Consider the following 20802-nt stretch of genomic DNA (forward strand, 5'->3'; position numbering starts at 1 on the left):
ATATAGGTAATATTTATTACAACACAATATGATGTAGTCAGAGCTGTTCAGCTAAGTCTCTCACAGGACTGTTCGGATATTCGGTTGCCTTGTGGGTCATCTCGTTACGCTCGACAGAGATCAGACAACCTCTAGGGCTACCACTGTTCTGTGGTTACGATCTGCCAATGCGGAAGGTTGGGCTAAGCTAAGGTGCCCCTGCCAGGGCACAGCGCTCTCACCCTGCTGGGTAAAAGCCCCTCGGGTGTTACGCCTCCAGACGCATGGTCTTCTATTCCATTGGGCCGCCACTGCATCTTCTGCCCACATCATTGTGAAGCTCTTATCTTTGCATCCAGGAATGCAAGTCTTTGCAGGATACTAAATGCGGCAGTTACTTAGGTTGTAACCTGAGGGATTGTTATTCTCCCTTCTGCAGGACTGATGTTAGTTTTCCACCCCAGCGACCACTTTAGGCCATCCCATGGTTCCATTCACCCCAAAGAAGTGACTGAAAAAAAAAAATTATTGGTACTCACCGCAAAATCTCTTTCTCGTAGCCTTCATTGGGGGGACACAACCCCCTCGCTTCTTTGTGTGGTAGAAGGTGGGGGAGAGGTTTGGGTTTTGCTCTTAATACTATTTCTGCACTAACTGAAGGTCAGCTGGCTGTCCAGGTGTATTCAGGTGGGGAGGAATCATATTAACCCATGGTTCCTGTGTCCCCCAATGAAGGCTACGGGAAACATTTCACGGCGAATACCAAACATCGTTATTTGTTAACAATAAATCCACAATACATTATGTTTGGCTGCACATGGCAGCAACATTCCTATATTACATGCATAGGCAATGTATAGCAGAGAGAAGACCCCACTAATGACATCAAATGGGGGAAAGCTAGGTAGGTGGAGATCATTTTGCTTCATATTAGAACATTTATTACCATAAGCCAAAGTCAGATTAGATATGTATAGTCACGTACACTTATATTTTAGCATACATCATTATTATTTAATGGAAATAATGACTTGAGCCTTGATTCATCATTGCTGCTGTTCCGGTTTTCTGGAGTAATTTGCACTTTTTTTTTAGTGACGTATTTGCGCCATTTTTTAAGCTTTAAGTCTTTTTTTTACATTTTCCCTTTATCAAATGTTGCATTTTCTTGGCACTTGTCACACTAGTCCCTGGCTGTGGTAAGATTTCTGGAGCAGTTTTCAATTTGGCACTTTTTTTTTTTTTTCAGACAAATGTGTGACTTCTTAAAGGATCTGCGACTATTAGTGCTGAAAAGGTCCAAAAAAACAATTAAAGACAAAAAATATAGAGCACTCTTGATTTTGCGTCACGCTCATAAACTGAATGCACCATTTTAAAGAATTTGGCAGAGAAACAGTCAGCGACTAAAACAAGATAAAAAAAAAAAAAAAAAAGACTAAGAAAATTTGGAAATGATGAATTAGGCCTTTGGTGATTTGTTCTCAATTTGCCCAAATAAAAAACAACCCCTTTAACCTCCCATTCACATAAAACTTGGCATCTCGTCCTTGTGCCTAGTGAATTTTGCCATTTTGTACATACATAAGCATTATTTAACAAGGGAGGAATGTTAAAGCCCAGAAGTATAACTTACCTGCATGATGAAAAGTGTCAACCCAACCACCGTCTCCATCATCCTCTTCTATGATGGCTTCCTGTTCATCGGAGTACTCCATCTGCTTACATCTTTTATAACACGGCACTGAGGGGAGTAGTGATTGTCAATGCATAGAAATACTAAAGGCAGAAGACCCTCCATCAGCTACCTTCCGACACATCACTTAAATCACTGTATTACAGAACAGAGGGGTCGGTGGTGCTATGCAGGTGCCAGGACTTCCAGCTTCTACCTTACACATCCCCCTATCTGGAGCTTGGCTCGTTTATGCTCTGTGTCAGTGGGATTGTAATGCGAGCGTGGAAACTAAGGCAGGAAAAGGACACAACCTGCACATACATAACCTATCGGTTCCCCACGGCGTCATACTTCAGGTCTAGCCAAGCATGGGCTAAGTAATTAGAACTGATCACGAGGTTTTGCTCCCAGCCTTTTATTCATACATTAAAATGTAACTGTCTTTTCAGTACAAACTGTCCTGTGTGTTTACATGAGCAATAACTCTGTTTTCTGCCATCACATGGCTTGTATGCTGACTCTACTAGCTTTCCCTTCTGCAGGCTCTAATCACTAGAAGCCTCAGCATTTTCTCTTAATGTGCTCTGCCACTTTCTCCTTCCAGCTTCTTCCCCTCTCCTCTCCAGAGAACTCTATAGCAAACAGGTGTCATTTTATCTCTGGAGGACAGAACTGTAGACAGATTTGAGCAGGTTTTTTTTCCTCAGCATGAGTGATCAGCAGGATATAAAAAGTGACTGGGAATAGGAGACAGAAACAGATTTTTATGATAAGATATATTACAAAGCTTGTTATCTTCATTTGTACTGTTGAGTTATGTAAAATAACTTAAAATGGAGTCACTCATTAAGCTAGACGTGGTCACTGACAATATCAAGCTCCTTCTCTCTGGCAGACCACTCTTGCTGGGTAGAAAGCAAAAAGTAGTCATATGACAGAACCTTGTACTTCTCCTGTTAGCGGAGACCAATGCAGGAAGCTAAATAGACCCATATAGTTCTCTCATATATAGGTATTGTCAGCTGTAACACAAGAGAACATGGAGGAGGGCAAGCTGTGACTATTAGACACATAGAGTCCTCTCATATATAGGTACTAGCTATTGAGCCCGTTCTACGGCCGGGTGGCGAGCATTTTTATTGCTATATGGTCTCCCATGGTGGTATGTGCTCCCCCCATCCTGGTATTTGTGCTGCCCCCATCCTATCCTGGTACGTATGGCACCCTCATACCAAATCCTGGTATGCATGGTACCCCATCCCCATCCTGGTATGTATGGTACCCCTCATCCTAGTATGCATAGTACCTCTCATCCCTATCCTGGTATGCATGGCCTCCTCATCCCAAATTTGATATACATGGCACCCCTCTCATCCCAATCCTGGTATGTATGGCACCCCTCATCCTTTTATGCATGGCACCCCTCATCCCAAATTTGATATACATGGCACTCCTCACCCCCCAATCCTGGCATGTGTGGCGCCCCCCCCTCATCTCCCAATCCTGGCATGTGTGGCGCCCCCCCCTCACCCCCCAATCCTGGCATGTGTGGCCCCCCAACCGCACCCCCAATCCTGGCATGTGTGCCCCCCCGCACCTCCCAATCCTGGCATGTGCGCCCCCACTCACCCCCCAATCCTGGCATGTGCGCCCCCCCCCCTCATCCCCCAATCCTGGCATGTGCGCCCCCCCCCCCTCATCCCCCAATCCTGGCATGTGCAGGCCTCCCCCCCCCAATCCTGGCATGTGTGGCCCCCCCTCCCCCTCCAATCCTGGCATGTGTGGCCCCCCCTCCCCCTCCAATCCTGGCATGTGTGGCCCCCCCTCCCCCTCCAATCCCGGCAAGTGTGGCCCCCCCTCCCCCTCCAATCCCGGCATGTGTGGCCCCCCCTCCCCCTCCAATCCCGGCATGTGTGGCCCCCCCTCCCCCTCCAATCCCGGCATGTGTGGCCCCCCCTCCCCCTCCAATCCCGGCATGTGTGGCCCCCCTCCCCCTCCAATCCCGGCATGTGTGGCCCCCCCTCCCCCTCCAATCCCGGCATGTGTGGCCCCCCCTCCCCCTCCAATCCCGGCATGTGTGGCCCCCCCTCCCCCTCCAATCCCGGCATGTGTGGCCCCCCCTCCCCCTCCAATCCCGGCATGTGTGGCCCCCCCCTCCCCCTCCAATCCCGGCATGTGTGGCCCCCCCCTCCCCCTCCAATCCCGGCATGTGTGGCCCCCCCCTCCCCCTCCAATCCCGGCATGTGTGGCCCCCCCCTCCCCCTCCAATCCCGGCATGTGTGGCCCCCCCCTCCCCCTCCAATCCCGGCATGTGTGGCCCCCCCCCTCCCCCTCCAATCCCGGCATGTGTGGCCCCCCCCTCCCCCTCCAATCCCGGCATGTGTGGCCCCCCCTCCCCCTCCAATCCCGGCATGTGTGGCCCCCCCTCCCCCTCCAATCCCGGCATGTGTGGCCCCCCCTCCCCCTCCAATCCCGGCATGTGTGGCCCCCCCTCCCCCTCCAATCCCGGCATGTGTGGCCCCCCCTCCCCCTCCAATCCCGGCATGTGTGGCCCCCCCACCCCCCCCAATCCTGGCATGTGTGGCCCCCCCACCCCCCAATCCTGGCATGTGTGGCCCCCCCACCCCCCAATCCTGGCATGTGTGGCCCCCTCACCACTTTCACACTGCACACATACAAAAAACAAACAAACACTTACACTCACCTTTCTTCCCTGTGCTCCAGCGCTGCTGTGTCCTGTTCTGCCGGAGGAGGAGTGTGGTGCCGGAGTACGCGCATGCCCATACCGCACTGTCCGGCGCCATTTTGCTGAAGACACACTGCAAATGTGTCTTCAGTAAAATGGCGCCGGATAGCGCTATGCGCATGCGCCGATTCCGACGCCTTCACTCCTGCCCCGGTCTCCGGCGAGAAGAGAGGCGTCGCGGCAACGCTCCTCACGGTCAAGTAAGTATGTACGTATGGTGCTGGAGATCGCGGTATGCGTTCAGTGTCTACGCATACCGTGATCTCCGGCGCCATATACACTCCTCTTACCTGTAACGGCTCCATGCGTTCTTCTGTCTGGAGCCAGACTGCGTGTCGCGCTTGCGCAATCTATAGAGGCTTCAGACAGAGGGACGCTTGTACGATTATATTATAGATTATCATCTGTAACACAAGAGAACATGGAGGAGGGCAAGCTGTGACTATTAGACCCATATAGTCCTCTCATATACAGGTATTGTCAGCTGTAACAGAAGAGAACAAGGAGAGGGGCAAGCTGTGACTATCATTAGGGAGGTAGTTGGCTGGGTTATTCCTGCTGATAAGTGGCCCTCCTGTAATCTCTAGTGGGAAAAAAAGTCTTCAAGAAGTCCCATAGATCACCAGCTGCAGTGCATTTGTTGGACAGTTTTGCTTCTTCCATGCAGGGCTGAGGAGTCTGAGTCAGTATAAAATGGATCGACTCCTAAAATATATAATAACTGGGTTCATAGTACAATGCAGGATGTGCTGTAAAGGTTTTCAGAAGAATTTGGGAAAGTTTATCAAGTGTCCTATAAATGTCTGTTCTGTTCCTGATCTGAGGATTTAGGCTTTTAGTTGAGATGAATCTGTGCTGCACTTTATGTACATGCTCAGTAGTGAGGCACCACTGTGTAGTCGGAGTTGAAAATCAGGGAAATTGAGGAGTCAAAGTCGTGGAGTTGGAGTCAGTGTCCATTTTGGTTAAGTCGGTATAAAATAGGCCGACTCCGAAAATATATAATAAATTGGGTTAAGTAGTTCAGTTCAAGATGAGCTGTAAATGTTTTCATAAGAATATGGGAAAGTTATGAAATGTCCTATAAATGTCTGTTCTGTTCCTGATCTAGGGGTCTCGGCTTTTAGTTGAGATGAATCTGTGCTGCACTTTATGTACATGCTCAGTAGTGAGGCAGTGCTGGGGAGTCAGAAGTCAGAGCATTGGCTTACCCACTCCACAGCCCTGCATCCATGTGCATCAATTGTCCCCCAATTGTGTAAGGTATGCCTGGCTATACATCATGTCAAAAGGCTAATTTTGGGAGCTTGCTTTTAGATCTGTAGAAGTCTTGTCCAGGCCTGCACTGTAGAGGTTATACATCACAAGCTCTTACCATTCTTTGTCATTAGAAACTGCTTCTCATTGGGCAAGTAGGCTTTAACTTTTAATTCTTCACCAGGTGCCCTAAAGTAAAAAGATAAATGTTTATAACATGACAGATAAATATTTCCAAAAACCAATACAGCAACATAGAAAAAAAATTAAAATTAAAGCAACTTCAAACTCCTGGAACTCAAATCTTATGATTCAGAGAAGCCTGTGGATACATATATTTCTGGCCACTTCCACAGCAATCCTTTAATACACATACAGTGGGGGAAATACAAAAACTGGGTTAAGTTTGCCCACTGACAAAGACATGAACAGTCTAGAATGTTAAGGGTAGGTTAATTTTAACATTGAGAGATAGAATATCCCAAAAAAATATCAAGAAAATCACATTGTATAAATTAGATATTTTTTTTTGCATTTCACAGTGAGAAAAAAGTATTTGATCCCCTACAAACCATTATGAGTTCTGGCTCCTACTGATTAGTTAGACGCTCCTAATCAACATGTTACCTGCATTAAAGACAGCAGTCTAACATAGTCACCTGTATAAAAGACTCCTGTCCACAGACTCAATTAATCAGTCAGACTCTAACCTCTACAACATGGGCAAGACCAAAGAGCTTTCTACGGATGTCAGGGACAAGATCATAGACCTGCACAAAGCTGGAATGGGCTACAAAACAATAAGTAAGACGCTGGGTGAGAAGGAGACAACTGTTGGTGCAATAGTAAGAAAATGGAAGAAATATAAAATGACTGTCAATCGACATCGTTTGGGGCACAATGCAAAATCTCACCTTGTGGGGTATCCTTGATCATGAGGAAAGTGAGAGATCAACCTAAAACTACACAAGGGGAACTTGTTAATGATCTCAAGGCAGCTGGGACCACAGTCACCAAGAAAACCATTGGTAACACATTATGCCTTAAAGATTTAAAATCCTGCAGTGCCCGCAAGGTCCCCTTGCTCAAGAAGGCACATGTGCAGGCCCGTCTGAAGTTTGCCAATGATCACCTGGATGATTCTGTGAGTTATTGGGAGAAGGTGCTGTGGTCAGATAAGACAAAAATTGAGCTCTTTGGCATTAACTCAACTCGCCGTGTTTGGAGGAAGAAGGAGGAGTACAACCCTAAGAACATGGTCCCAATAGGGGAAGCATGGTGGGGGAAACATTATACTTTGGGGGTGCTTTTCTGCAAAGGCGACATGACGACTACACTGTACTGAAGGGAAGATGGATGGGGTCATGTATTGCGAGATTTTGGCCAACAACCTCCTTCCCTCAGTAAGAGCATTGAAGATGGGTCGTGGCTGGGTCTTCCAGCAAGACAATGACACAAAACATACAGCCAAGGCAACAAAGGAGTGGCTCAATAAGAAGCACAGTAAGGTCATGGAGTGGCCTAGCCAGTCTCCAGACCTTAATCCCATGGAAAACTTATGGAGGGAGTTGCAGCTCCGAGTTGCCAAGCGACAGCCTCAAAATCTTAATGATTTAGAGATGATCTGCAAAGAGGAGTGGACCAAAATGCCTCCTCACATGTGCGCAGACCTCATCATCAACTGCAAACAATGTCTGACTGCTGTGCTTGCCAACAAGGGTTTTGCCACCAAGTATTAAGTGTTGTTTGCCAGAGGGATCAAATACTTATTTCTCACTGCAAAATGCAAAAAAAAAAATGATCTAATTTATACAATGTGATTTTCTGGATTTTTTTTTTATATTCTATCTCTCAATGTTAAAATTAACCTACTCTTAAAATTATAGACTGTTCATAACTTTTTCAGTGGGCAAACTTACAAAAACAGCAAGGGATCAAATAATTATTTCCCCCACTGTAAAAGTTTAGAAAGGAAACAATATAGCTGAGCCTGTGATGCATTATTTAGTGTCTGCCAGCTCATTACCAGCAGGAGATAGCAGACACAGCGCAGATCTCATCAATTCTTAAGTAGGCGGTGTGCTGGAATATTCAACTTAACACTAACTAAAAACGGTGAAAAATCTAACTGAAAATATCAGTTCTAAACTAATAGGATCTCCGAGCAGAAGAGTATAAAGTGTTACAATAACCAACTAAATGATGGAGCATCAATGCTCTTTCCTCTCAAACTATCATTTTTGTTGGTTCTCTTTGGAGATCGCTGTGAGAAATATAGAAAGGATCTGGCATACACACAGCTAAGGGTTTGTTCACACCATGCCGCATACACCGAATATTTCCATAAGGCCCCATTGATAAGATGCATACTGTTAAGGGTGTGCCTTTTGCATATGTATGTGAGGTATGGTTCGGCATTCCTTTATTTAATAACAGAAGAAAAAAAAGCAAAAATAGTTTCAACACACCCTCCTGGAAAAAAAAAAAAAGAGTCCTACAATTCCAGCGGTGCACAGAGTCTGTGGTGTGTCTGCAACGCTGAATACATTCAATTTATTCCATCACATGGTTCAATCCTCACAGAATCATCTTCTACGGGTGGGTTCACAAGAGCAAATAAATAGTATTTACAAGAGTAAATAATAAATGTTGGATGATTTTACTTAATGGACACAGGCAGGATAAACTTACATTTTAATTTACTGTATGGGACAATATACTTGAATATTCTGTTCAATACTGGGGCAAAGAGTGAAAGGAAAAAAAGATATTTATTTATTTATTTTACACTGGGACCCTATGGGTAATGCATGCTTATATGGTAGGATATCTTGAAATCTTGGAAAGATTTACTCCCAACTTATACTGTACCTCCAATGGGAGGCTGACATGAGCTTTAGGGGATACAGCCTGTTACTCTTCATTTTACTGATTGGCAGGCAATACATTTCATGTGCTGTTAAATTGATTTTAATGGGGTCATTGGAAACTATGGTTTTGACTTACTGTGCCATAGGTTAAAAACAAAACAAAAAAGGAAAAGAAAACAAAAAACTACTTGCCATTGCCAAGTAGGGCAGTGATGAACCAAGTGATCACCGGCAGCCAGAAACTGTGAAAAAAATAGAAATATCTGGTTAGAAAATATACTTTTGGGTGGGTTGTACACTACTGTACAGAGCAATAATCATGTCCTACAGCCTGGGGTGGGACTCAAGATCACTACCAAGACTTCAAAAACTACAGTCTGATGAAACATTTGTCCTGGAGACGCATGAGATTTTGTATGGAAGAAGACCACCTTGCCCTACCTACTACTAGTAGGAGGTACAACTCATTCATATGGCAGCCATATATGTGGTCTCCAACAGTGGTTGTCTCCTCATCATCTCCTCAGTGAGAAGAGGAAGATGTCAAGAAAAAACCAGCACCATCTGTAGTGACAACAGATCATATATATGGGGGCAACCATGTTCAACGTTCTCCTGATCCAGGGTCTACCACATCATGGTCACAATTGCCAAGATGTCACCTACAAGTTGCTCTCCACTTCCTACCCATTCTGGGTTTGTCTCCTACTATATATTTCTATGACAAGCTTTACACCCATGGTCTTCTTATGGCTTTATCTACACTGCTCAAAAAAATAAAGGGAACACTTAAACAACAGAATATAACTCCAAGTAAATGAAACTTCTGTGAAATCAAACTATCCACTTAGGAAGCAACAATGATTGACAATCAATTTCACATGCTGTTGTGCAAATGGAATAGACAATAGATGGAAATTATTGGCAATTATCAAGACACCCTCAATAAAGGAGTGGTTCTGCAGGTGGGGACCACAGACCACATCTCAGTACCAATGCTTTCTGGCTGATGTTTTGGTCACTTTTGAATGTTGGTTGTGCTTTCACACTCGTGGTAGCATGAGACGGACTCTACAACCCACAGAAGTTGCTCAGGTAGTGCAGCTCATCCAGGATGGCACATCAATGCGAGCTGTGGCAAGGTTTGCTGTGTCTGTCAGCGTAGTGTCCAGAGGCTGGAGGCGCTACCAGGAGACAGGCCAGTACACCAGGACTTGTTTTAAGGACATTACATCAAAGTTGGATCAGCCTGTAGTGTGTTTTTCCACTTTAATTTTGGGGGTGACTCCAAATCCAGGCCTCCATTAGTTAAGAAATTTGATTTCCATTGATGATTTTTGTGTGATTGTGATGTCAGCACATTCAACTTTGTACAGAACAAAGTATTCAATGAGAATATTTCATTCATTCAGATCTAGGATGTGTCATTTGAGTGTTCCCTTTATTTTTTTGAGCAGTGTATATTACCGCAGGTTGTTAGGAGAGGTGATAAGCGTCTGATCACTGGGATCCTGGCAATCACAATAATGGGGTCCTGGGCCCTACATCTGAATGTAGCACTACCACTCTATTCATTGTCTGGGGCTAACAAACATGGAGTTCTGGACTCAGCTATCTGTCTAATAGACAATGTATGGAGCCACAGGGCGCATACCCAACTGCCACGCTGTTCAAACTGTGGGCGCAGGACCCCCATTCCAGTGCTTGGTAGGGGACCAGTGATCAGGCACTTATCACTGAATACAGGGGACAAGCTGTGATTGTGGGACACCCCCTTTAATCCTACACCAATAAGGCAGTGAGCCAAGCATTTGATCTAATGAGGTCCTGTCACCTGGTGAAAAGTGGTCAGTTTTTGTTCTCGCTGCTCCCCTGAGCAATAATAATAATAATAATAATAATAATAATTTTTATTTATATAGCGCCAACCTATTCCGCAGAGCTTTAGTTAAGTAGGGTTTATTTGTATTTTTAATTCACCATGCGGCTCCAGAGATAGGGGCTTTTTATTTGGTGCTTGTTCTCATAGTCTTTACAATGGGGCGTGACTCTCAGGATTTTCTGGGGACGTGTCTTTAGGCTGCTCTGCATTATTACCCTGTGACCCACGCCCCTTTGGTAAAGACCATAACAAGTAGCAATTAACATAAATGGGCCCGTATCTTGTAAAACTGAAGAAAATATTCAGTAGGAGGCCTGTGAAACACTTACCTCTTCAGGAGTAATGACACCGGTTTCCTTAAATTTTGACTCCTGTATAAGAAATACATAAATAAGAATGGGAAATAATGTCATGAGACACAAATCAGTCGTGGAGAAGTCTGTGCATGTATCCTTAAGTGTGACTTGGCTCTTTTTTTTCCCCCTCACAAATTCATAAAAATACTGGCCAAGTGGACGTCCATAAAATTCAATTTTGCGGGTCCACTGCAGGTTAAAAACTTCATGTGACTGCAAGAGACCCTTCCAGGATAAGTCCCCCTGAGTTTACACGTGGCACTGTGGTAAGGTTCTGCTATAGTTTTCAGTAGAAGAAAGCCATGCATTTCCTAGAACCATCATGAGATGGTATTTTTTTCAGGAGGGCAGAAAATATGACGAGTCCTTTTAGCTGTTGTCTTCAAGAACGTAACAAGCGCTCTTCTGAAGAACTGCTCAGGTGGCCTTATCAGGAAGACTGTGAAAGTCCAACTGGTCATCATGAGAACATTGCTTTCATGGGATTGTCCACTCCTTTCTACAATTGGCCCACAGAACTAACATTCAAGAAAGAAAGACTTTAATGAATATATTTACTTATCTAAGATGATCTGCGTGTGTCGCGGTCATCTAATCCTGCCCAAAATCTTCCTTAGATGTTTTGTTCGAAAGTGACATCACGAGAGGCTCTTTCATGGCGGTCCGCACATGTGCATCCTCTCGAGTGATGTCACTGGTGATTCATCCAAGGGTGGAGGCCAGAAGGAAAATCTGTCAGATGGTATGTCACAGGAAGGATCATGGGCAGTATGAATGGAGACCGTCTAAAAGGAGCAGAGGTCGGGTATGTGCACCTCCCTATGAGACTGACAAAAAATACCGAAATCGACCATCTCAGGCAATCCCATAAAGAATGAATGGAGCAGAAGTGTGCTTGCTTGACTGTGGCTTCATACCTATGGGGTTCTGAAGAGTTCTCGACTGGTAGAGGTCCAAACAGTTGCCCTCTCCTAGTAATCAACAAGTTAGAACATTGCTACAGGATAATTCTAGCCCTCGGTCCCCTGCCCTCAGTCATATACTCCCCTTCAAGCGTCTTGACAGTCTTTCGGTGCCGCTCCAGTCCCACTGCGCCATCTTTTGAGTGCAGCTTCTGGCTGGCCGGAAGTCAGAGGTTACGTCACGAGGCTCTCATAGACTTACATTGAGTAGTGACCTCCGGCTCGCTCCATGAAACACTGGAGCAGCTGGCAGGCCACAAACTGCAGGAGACAGACGGCAGCAAAAACAGATGAAAACGCTGGAAGGTGAATGTCAGACAGGGAATTTGGATTTTAAGCACCACCCCAACGGTGAAATAGAAAAAAAAACGCTGGAGTGATGCTTTAAGGGCTCATTCACACGTCTGTTTTTCACATGAATACTGTTTTTTTTTTTTTTCACCGATAACACTCGTACCCGCAATAGTCTATGGATGTTTACGGAGTGGTCCAAGCAACATCACGTGAGATGTCCTTTATTGATCCGAGTGTTGGATCAACCTTGGCAATGAAAGTCTATGGGTCTGTGAAAACATTCAGACAGTACTCTGATGCCATCCATGTGCTGTCTGTGTTACTCTGATAGGAGAAGGTGGAGAAACCTTTTTTTTATTTCAGCAAAAAAAACTGGATGAAACTCTCTGCTTTTCTCATACGTCCAAACAAACTGACATGTGAACGAGGCCTAAATTGGAAGGGGGAAAGGGTCTAGCTCTATGAACCAGAGATTTGAGCCATACTAAAAGCCATCAGCCAACTCTGCTGAGATCAGCGGATTAGGGCAGATGAGCAAAACCACATCCAACATTAGAGGGCATCTGTCAGCCCATTTGTGAGTATTTAGCTAATAACATGGGCATACAGGTTGTATACAGCTGGAACTAGTCATACCTGTATGCCTCCTAGATGTGGCCTTGTTCATTAAAAATCATCTTATTCCATTTTGGTCTTCCAGACTATGGGGCGTACGCTGCCGGGAAGATAAGACTGCCTCCTCTCTCATGCTGGATTTATCCTCCCCTTCCCTTTGATGTCAGGTGTGCGGTTGGAGATCCCGCACCTGTGTTTCTCCTGTGCACTGTTCTCCCCTTCTCAGGGCAGTGACTTTAATTTTCTTGTGCGCAGGAGGTTCACGGTCACTTCCGGCCCCAGTGATCTCTGGCGCTCTGAAAAGTTGCTGCAGCCAAAACCCTGAGACTGGAGCAGCGGTGGAGAGTCGGCAATGGACCTGGGAATGGTGAAAACTACCTGACTTATTTTACAGGAGTTCTATTCTTTGCAGAACACTTTTGTAAACAAGTTGAAAACCCCTTTAAATAAAATCTGCTACCAGCAAGGAGTAATATTATAAGATGTAATGTCCCGTTGTCTTGTAGAATCTCAACCAATGCCTCATACTTTATATATCATTTTCATCTTCTTATTACACATTTTTCATATTGATGCAGGCTGCAGCCAGGCCCCGTATTATCATTGGTTGGGTGAATCGGGGTGTCTGTCCTTGTGGGGTGCACTTATATAGTGCTGGGCAGCCACCTGATCTAATAGTATGGGTGTAACCAGTAGGCTGTAAGCCAGACACTGTGCATCACACGTATCTGTGTGACTGGCGTCCTATACAAGCCTCATCTGTGCATTTATAACACTAGACAGCCACCCCCTCCATGATGGAAGGTTGTGAGTGGTCTTCCCAGATTGTCATGGTCCCAGCTGGTGTCTTGGCGCCTGAGACACCAGATAAACAGCCAGTGCTTCTATCAGGGGCAGACAAACCACTGGTGTAACGTTCAGCCGCACAGGGGTCCATGAGGGAGGCAGCCCACTCCTAGCACAGACACATTATTGGACCGCACATGGCCCCTTCTGTCTGTACCCACCCCAGGTGTGGTGGCTGACGGGTGTACAGGACACAATAAAACAGGCTTTAGGAGCCAACTGGACAAATGAAGTAATCACATAAGTAGATGGTCATTGACCACAAGAGATAAGAAGTTAAGTTAGTGCCCACTCTCTGGCTACCGGGCCCTGGGGTTGGATTTAGAGAGTGTAACCCATCCTAGATACCCAGCACAGAAAGTGAAAGGCTGGCAGTGCTGACATCTGGGCTAGTGTATGGAAAAGTCACAGATGGCAGAGGATGCATGGGATAGGAGGGGGGGGGGGATATCTATGGGACGGGCAGGTGGGGGGGGGATATCTATGGGATAGGAGGGGGGGGGGATATATATGGGACGGGCAGGTGGGGGGCGATATCTATGGGACGGGCAGGTGGGGGGCGATATCTATGGGACGGGCAGGTGGGGGGCGATATCTATGGGACGGGCAGGTGGGGGGCGATATCTATGGGACGGGCAGGTGGGGGGCGATATCTATGGGACGGGCAGGTGGGGGGCGATATCTATGGGACGGGCAGGTGGGGGGCGATATCTATGGGACGGGCAGGTGGGGGGGATATCTATGGGATGGGCAGGTGGGGGGGGGATATCTATGGGATGGGCAGGTGGGGGGGATATCTATGGGATAGGAGGGGGGATATCTATGGGACGGGCAGGTGGGGGGGGGATATCTATGGGACGGGCAGGTGGGGGGCGATATCTATGGGATGGGCAGGTGGGGGGCGATATCTATGGGATGGGCAGGTGGGGGGCGATATCTATGGGACGGGCAGGTGGGGGGCGATATCTATGGGACGGGCAGGTGGGGGGCGATATCTATGGGACGGGCAGGTGGGGGGCGATATCTATGGGACGGGCAGGTGGGGGGCGATATCTATGGGACGGGCAGGTGGGGGGCGATATCTATGGGACGGGCAGGTGGGGGGCGATATCTATGGGACGGGCAGGTGGGGGGCGATATCTATGGGACGGGCAGGTGGGGGGCGATATCTATGGGACGGGCAGGTGGGGGGCGATATCTATGGGACGGGCAGGTGGGGGGCGATATCTATGGGACGGGCAGGTGGGGGGCGATATCTATGGGACGGGCAGGTGGGGGGCGATATCTATGGGACGGGCAGGTGGGGGGCGATATCTATGGGACGGGCAGGTGGGGGGCGATATCTATGGGACGGGCAGGTGGGGGGCGATATCTATGGGACGGGCAGGTGGGGGGCGATATCTATGGGACGGGCAGGTGGGGGGCGATATCTATGGGACGGGCAGGTGGGGGGCGATATCTATGGGATGGGCAGGTGGGGGGGGATATCTATGGGATGGGCAGGTGGGGGGGGGATATCTATGGGATGGGCAGGTGGGGGGGATATCTATGGGATGGGAGGGGGATATCTATGGGACGGGCAGGTGGGGGGCGATATCTATGGGACGGGCAGGTGGGGGGGCGATATCTATGGGACGGGCAGGTGGGGGGGCGATATCTATGGGATGGGCAGGTGGGGGGCGATATCTATGGGATGGGCAGGTGGGGGGCGATATCTATGGGATGGGCAGGTGGGGGGCGATATCTATGGGATGGGCAGGTGGGGGGGATATCTATGGGATGGGCAGGTGGGGGGATATCTATGGGGGGGGGGATTCATGGGTTTGGGATGGCGTGAGGGGGGAAACTATGAGACGGGTGGGGGTCCATGGGTTTGGGACCGCGTGGGGAGCGGGGTCCATGGGTTGCCATGGTGGGGGGAGGGCACAGCAGAGTAACGCCCACCAGCTGACGAGTGCTGGCAGGATGATGGAGGTCATACTCCTGGCAATGATGGCGGTGCTTACCTTCAGCACAGGAGTCAGGTACTCCGCCACCTCCAGCGCCTTGCCCTTCACCGTGTTGATGACGCTCTGCATGTCTCCTGTCTCCCCGCACAGGGGCGCTGCAGAACAGAACACACAGGTGATCACTGGACACAGCGCTGACAGGGGGCGCTCATCCTCACAGCAGCAGCAGCCCTCACCTGCTAGCAGGGTCTCTCAAGGGAACCTCTCCGCCCTGTTCCTCTACTCCAGTGCCGGTCACATGGGGGCGCCACTCCCGGAAATGTCCGCTGCGCATGGCCAAGAAATATGGGAGGGGAGTTTAGCTTGTATGTTATTTTCGTGTAATGTTACTATGCCTGACAAATACACTATGATCAATACCTTGTGTTATGAGTCTGGAGCCGGTTCATACTCGTAAAGCCGCTGCTGTTTTACGCAGAGCTAGATTTGTTTTAGCATATTGCTTTAAATATGTAAATGTTTCGTGTTCTGAGAGCGAGGTGTGGAGCGCGTGACGTCATAACCCGGAAGTAAACTTGGTGCAGGTTTGTGAGGCTGGTTGTGCGGTGAGATGTGGGGCAATGCACGGGTGACGTGTCCGAGTCCTGCTGTCAGCTGCCGGCTAGTGACTCCACAGGTGAGTGGCTGCTACCGAGTGTTCTCATACTGTGTGCGGAGCACTCGCTTTACGGCTGAGCCTTGTGTCACGTGATGGCCCCATGTGCACTGGACATACCCTCTATATAAGTCCTGACCTATAGGAAAGTATCATGTGCAGAACTTATTATTATGCTTTGCTTTTAGAGCGTCATCACATTCCACAGCGCTTTACATTCATTATCATCACTGTCCCCATTGGAGCTCACACTCTAGATTTCCTAGGACGTCTTTGGAGTGTGGGAGGAAAACCCATGCAAACACTGGAGAACATACAAACTCCTTGCCGATGTTGTCCTTGGTGGGATTGAACCCAGGACCCCAGCGCTACAAGGCTAACCACTGATCCACCTTGCTGCCCAACATATGGCAGAAGCCACCCTTGTATCGGCCTCCCTATAGAACAATGAGTGTATGGCAGAGGCCGCCCTTGTATCGGCCTCCCTATAGAACAATGAGCGTATGGCAGAGGCCGCCCTTGTATTGGCCTCCCTATAGAACAATGAGCGTATGGCAGAGGCCGCCCTTGTATCGGCCTCCCTATAGAACAATGAGCGTATGGCAGAGGCCACCCTTGTATCGGCCTCCCTATAGAACAATGAGCGTACGGCAGAGGCCACCTTTGTATCGGCCTCTCTATAGAACAATAAGCATATGGCAGAGGCCACCCTATAGAACAATGAGCGTATGGCAGAGGCCGCCCTTGTATCGGCCTCCCTATAGAGCAATAAGCATATGGCAGAGGCCACCCTATATAACAATAAACGTATGGCAGAGGCCGCCCTTGTATCGGCCTCCCTATAGAACAATGAGCGTATGGCAGAGGCCGTCCTTGTATCGGCCTCCCTATAGAACAATGAGCGTATGGCAGAGGCCGCCCTTGTATCGGCCTCCCTATAGAACAATGAGCGTATGGCAGAGGCCGCCCTTGTATCGGCCTCCCTATAGAACAATGAGCGTATGGCAGAGGCCGCCCTTGTATCGGCCTCCCTATAGAACAGTGAGCGTATGGCAGAGGCCGCCCTTGTATCGGCCACCCTATAGAACAGTGAGCGTATGGCAGAGGCCGCCCTTGTATCGGCCTCCCTATAGAACAATGAGCATATGGCAGAGGCCGCCCTTGTATCGGCCTCCCTATAGAACAATGAGCGTATGGCAGAGGCCGCCCTTGTATCGGCCTCCCTATAGAACAGTGAGCGTATGGCAGAGGCCGCCCTTGTATCGGCCACCCTATAGAACAATGAGCGTATGGCAGAGGCCGCCCTTGTATCGGCCTCACTATAGAACAATGAGCGTATGGCAGAGGCCGCCCTTGTATCGGCCTCACTATAGAACAATGAGCGTATGGCAGAGGCCGCCCTTGTATCGGCCTCCCTATAGAACAATGAGCGTATGGCAGAGGCCGCCCTTGTATCGGCCTCTCTATAGAACAATAAGCATATGCAGAGGCCTCCCTATAGAACAATGAGCGTATGGCAGAGGCCACCCTTGTATCGGCCTCTCTATAGAACAATAAGCATATGCAGAGGCCACCCTATAGAACAATGAGCGTATGGCAGAGGTCGCCTTTGTATCGGCCTCCCTATAGAACAATGAGCGTACGGCAGAGGCCGCCCTTGTATCTGCCTCCCTATAGAGCAATGAGCGTATGGCAGAGGCCACCCTTGTATCGGCCTCCCTATAGAGCAATGAGCGTACGGCAGAGGCCACCTTTGTATCGGCCTCCCTATAGAACAATGAGATTATGGCAGAGGCCACCCTTGTATCGGCCTCTCTATACAACAATAAGCATATGGCAGAGGCCACCCTATAGAACAATGAGCATATGGCAGAGGCCGCCCTTGTATCTGCCTCTATAGAACAATAAGCATATGGCAGAGGCCACCCTATAGAACAATGAGCATATGGCAGAGGCCGCCCTTGTATCGGCCTCCCTATAGAACAATGAGCGTATGGCAGAGGCCACCCTTGTATCGGCCTCCCTATAGAACAATGAGCGTATGGCAGAGGCCACCTTTGTATCGGCCTCCCTATAGAACAATGAGCGTATGGCAAAGGCCACCCTTGTATCGGCCTCCCTATAGAACAATGAGCGTATGGCAGAGGCCGCCCTTGTATCGGCCTCCCTATAGAACAATAAGCATATGGCAGAGGCCACCCTATATAACAATAAACGTATGGCAGAGGCCGCCCTTGTATCGGCCTCCCTATATAACAATGAGCATATGGCAGAGGCTGCCCTTGTATCGGCCTCCCTATATAACAATGAGCGTATGGCGGAGGCCGCCCTTGTATCGGCCTCCCTGTAGAACAACGAGCGTACGGCCTAGGCCGCCCTTGTATCGGCCTCCCTGTAGAACAATGAGCGTACGGCCGAGGCCACCCTTGTATCGGCCTCCCTGTAGAACAATGAGCGTATGGCAGAGGTCGCCCTTGTATCGGCCTCCCTATAGAACAATAAGCATATGGCACAGGGCACCCTATATAACAATGAGCGTATGACAGAGGTCTCCCTATAGAACAATGAGCGTATGGCAGAGGCCGCCCTTGTATTGGCCTCCTTATAGAGCAATAAGCATATGGCAGAGGCCACCCTATATAACAATGGGCGTATGGCAGAGGCCGCCCTTGTATCGGCCTCCCTATATAACAATAAATATATGGCAGAGGCCTCCCTTGTATCGGCCTCCCTATAGAACAATGAGCGTGTGGCAGAGGCCGCCCTTGTATCGGCCTCCCTGTATAACAATGAGCTTATGGCAGAGGTCTCCCTATAGAACAATGAGCGTATGAAAGAGGCCTCCCTTGTATCGACCTCCCTATAGAACAATAAGCGTATGGCAGAGGCCACCCTATGTAACAATAAGCATATGGCAGAGGCCGCCCTTGTATCTGCCTCCCTATAGAACAATGAGTGTATGGCAGAGGTCGCCCTTGTATCGGCCTCCCTATAGAACAATGAGCGTATGGCAGAGGCCACCCTATATAACAATAAACGTATGGCAGAGGTCGCCCTTGTATCGGCCTCCCCATAGAACAATAAGCGTATGGCAGAGGCCACCCTATATAAAAGTAAACGTATGGCAGAGGCCGCCCTTGTATCAGCCTCCCTATAGAACAATGAGCTTATGGCAGAAGTCGCCCTTATATCGGCCTCCCTATAGAACAATAAGCGTATGGCAGAGGCCACCCTATATAACAATAAACGTATGGCAGAGGCCGCCCTTGTATCGGCCTCCCTATAGAACAATGAGCGTATGAAAAAGGCTGCCCTTGTATCGGCCTCCCTATAGAACAATGAGCGTATGGCAGAGGCCGCCCTTGTATCGGCCTCCCTGTATGACAATGAGCGTACGGCCGAGGCCACCCTTGTATCGGCCTCCCTGTAGAACAATGAGCGTACGGCCGAGGCCGCCATTGTATCGGCCTCCCTGTAGAACAATGAGCGTACGACCGAGGCCTCCCTAAAAGTCCTATACACATTGTCATACAGAGAAATAAAAATCCATACAGTCATCTCCACAGAGGAGACATATCACACTTACATTGAACATATGGGATTAATTAAAACTGGGGAAGTGAGCAAGAGCTGACAATTCAACTTCCATTGAAGTAGAGACCTCCTGCTGTGACTAGGTAATTACAGCAGAGATCTGCTCTGAGAACCAGACAATAAGACTGGGATTCGTTAATTCAGCGGCTGAGAAGTACACTTCTGAGGCAAGAGCTTCCTCTGCTTAAAGCACTGTTTCTCAGACTTTTTGGAGCCAGTGATGAATATTGGGGTCTACATCGATCCTACATTTATGGGAGATGTCTTTTTGGCTTTGTAGCAAAGGGATCAACATAACACATTCACTCACATCACCATAAGGCCATTCTATCCTCTCCAGCGTAATATTGGTCAGATGGATGATGCTACCCATGTCATGTTTCATCACTATAGAAAGGTATAGTCGTGACAGGAAACATGACGGCAATATCTCCCGCCTGAGCCCTCCAGGGGCGAAACTGTCAATAGGAAATTTCATGAAAATGCAAAGCGCGTGCTGCTGTTCTGTATACAAAATGAGAAGATTTTAAAATAAAGTTTGACACCGAGATGGTTAACATTTATTACAGATGAGGTAGAAAATATACGGTGCAGCATTCAGAGGTGTTTTTTTTTTTTTTTAACAATTTTCAGCTTCTCTGTGGGATCCAGCCTTCACCCATGTCGTTGAGCCTTGGATGCCCATTACCCTGGCACTGGCTCAGCAACTGCATAGTGAGAACATCCCATAAGGCCTGCTGTTTTGAAGATGATCTGACCAAGTCTTGTAGCCATCACAATCTAGCTCTTCTCAGTCTTGCTTTGACTCTTAAAGGGATTGTCCACTACATTAAAACACATTCTATGTTTGCCCGGTGTGGTAGGAAAATAAAATAGTAATCCTTCAGAAATGCACTGAATCACATGAACTCTGTAGCCAATTAGTGCCCCTGATTGATTGCAGCCTTCATAGTCTGTCAGAGAAACAATTCCTCTTCCAGTTCAGTTGGAAAGTGAAGGCTACAACTGGTCAGCGGCCAATCATTAGCAATCTGAGCTTCCATCTAAATCCCTGCTAATGAGATTTATAAGCAACCCCTGACAAAGTAATTCAGTATAATGGGGCATATGGAGTCTCTT

General features: G+C 48.1%; 2 protein-coding genes across 2 annotated transcripts in view; one reads left to right on the forward strand and one right to left on the reverse strand.

Moving 5' to 3' along the window:
* ATG3 (autophagy related 3) overlaps window positions 1-15892 on the reverse strand; it is a 40654-nt gene extending 24762 nt beyond the window's left edge. The window contains exons 1-7 of the mRNA XM_073667235.1: window positions 15855-15892; window positions 15671-15760; window positions 15492-15589; window positions 10742-10783; window positions 8723-8772; window positions 5779-5849; window positions 1616-1723 (exon numbers count right to left, since the gene is read on the reverse strand). Coding sequence (XP_073523336.1) covers window positions 1616-1723; window positions 5779-5849; window positions 8723-8772; window positions 10742-10783; window positions 15492-15563 — 343 coding nt within the window. The 5' untranslated portion in view covers window positions 15564-15589; window positions 15671-15760; window positions 15855-15892. The remainder of the gene's footprint in view (window positions 1-1615; window positions 1724-5778; window positions 5850-8722; window positions 8773-10741; window positions 10784-15491; window positions 15590-15670; window positions 15761-15854) is intronic.
* Window positions 15893-15958: 66 nt separating this feature from the next.
* SLC35A5 (solute carrier family 35 member A5) overlaps window positions 15959-20802 on the forward strand; it is a 44033-nt gene continuing 39189 nt past the window's right edge. Inside the window, exon 1 of the mRNA XM_073667234.1 lies at window positions 15959-16110. The gene's annotated coding sequence lies outside the window, so the exon portion shown is untranslated. The remainder of the gene's footprint in view (window positions 16111-20802) is intronic.

The sequence above is a fragment of the Phyllobates terribilis genome, unplaced genomic scaffold (genome assembly GCF_046119375.1).
Source record: "Phyllobates terribilis strain yellow unplaced genomic scaffold, ASM4611937v1 Scaffold_2__4_contigs__length_985480577, whole genome shotgun sequence".
Taxonomy (NCBI): Eukaryota; Metazoa; Chordata; class Amphibia; order Anura; family Dendrobatidae; genus Phyllobates; species Phyllobates terribilis.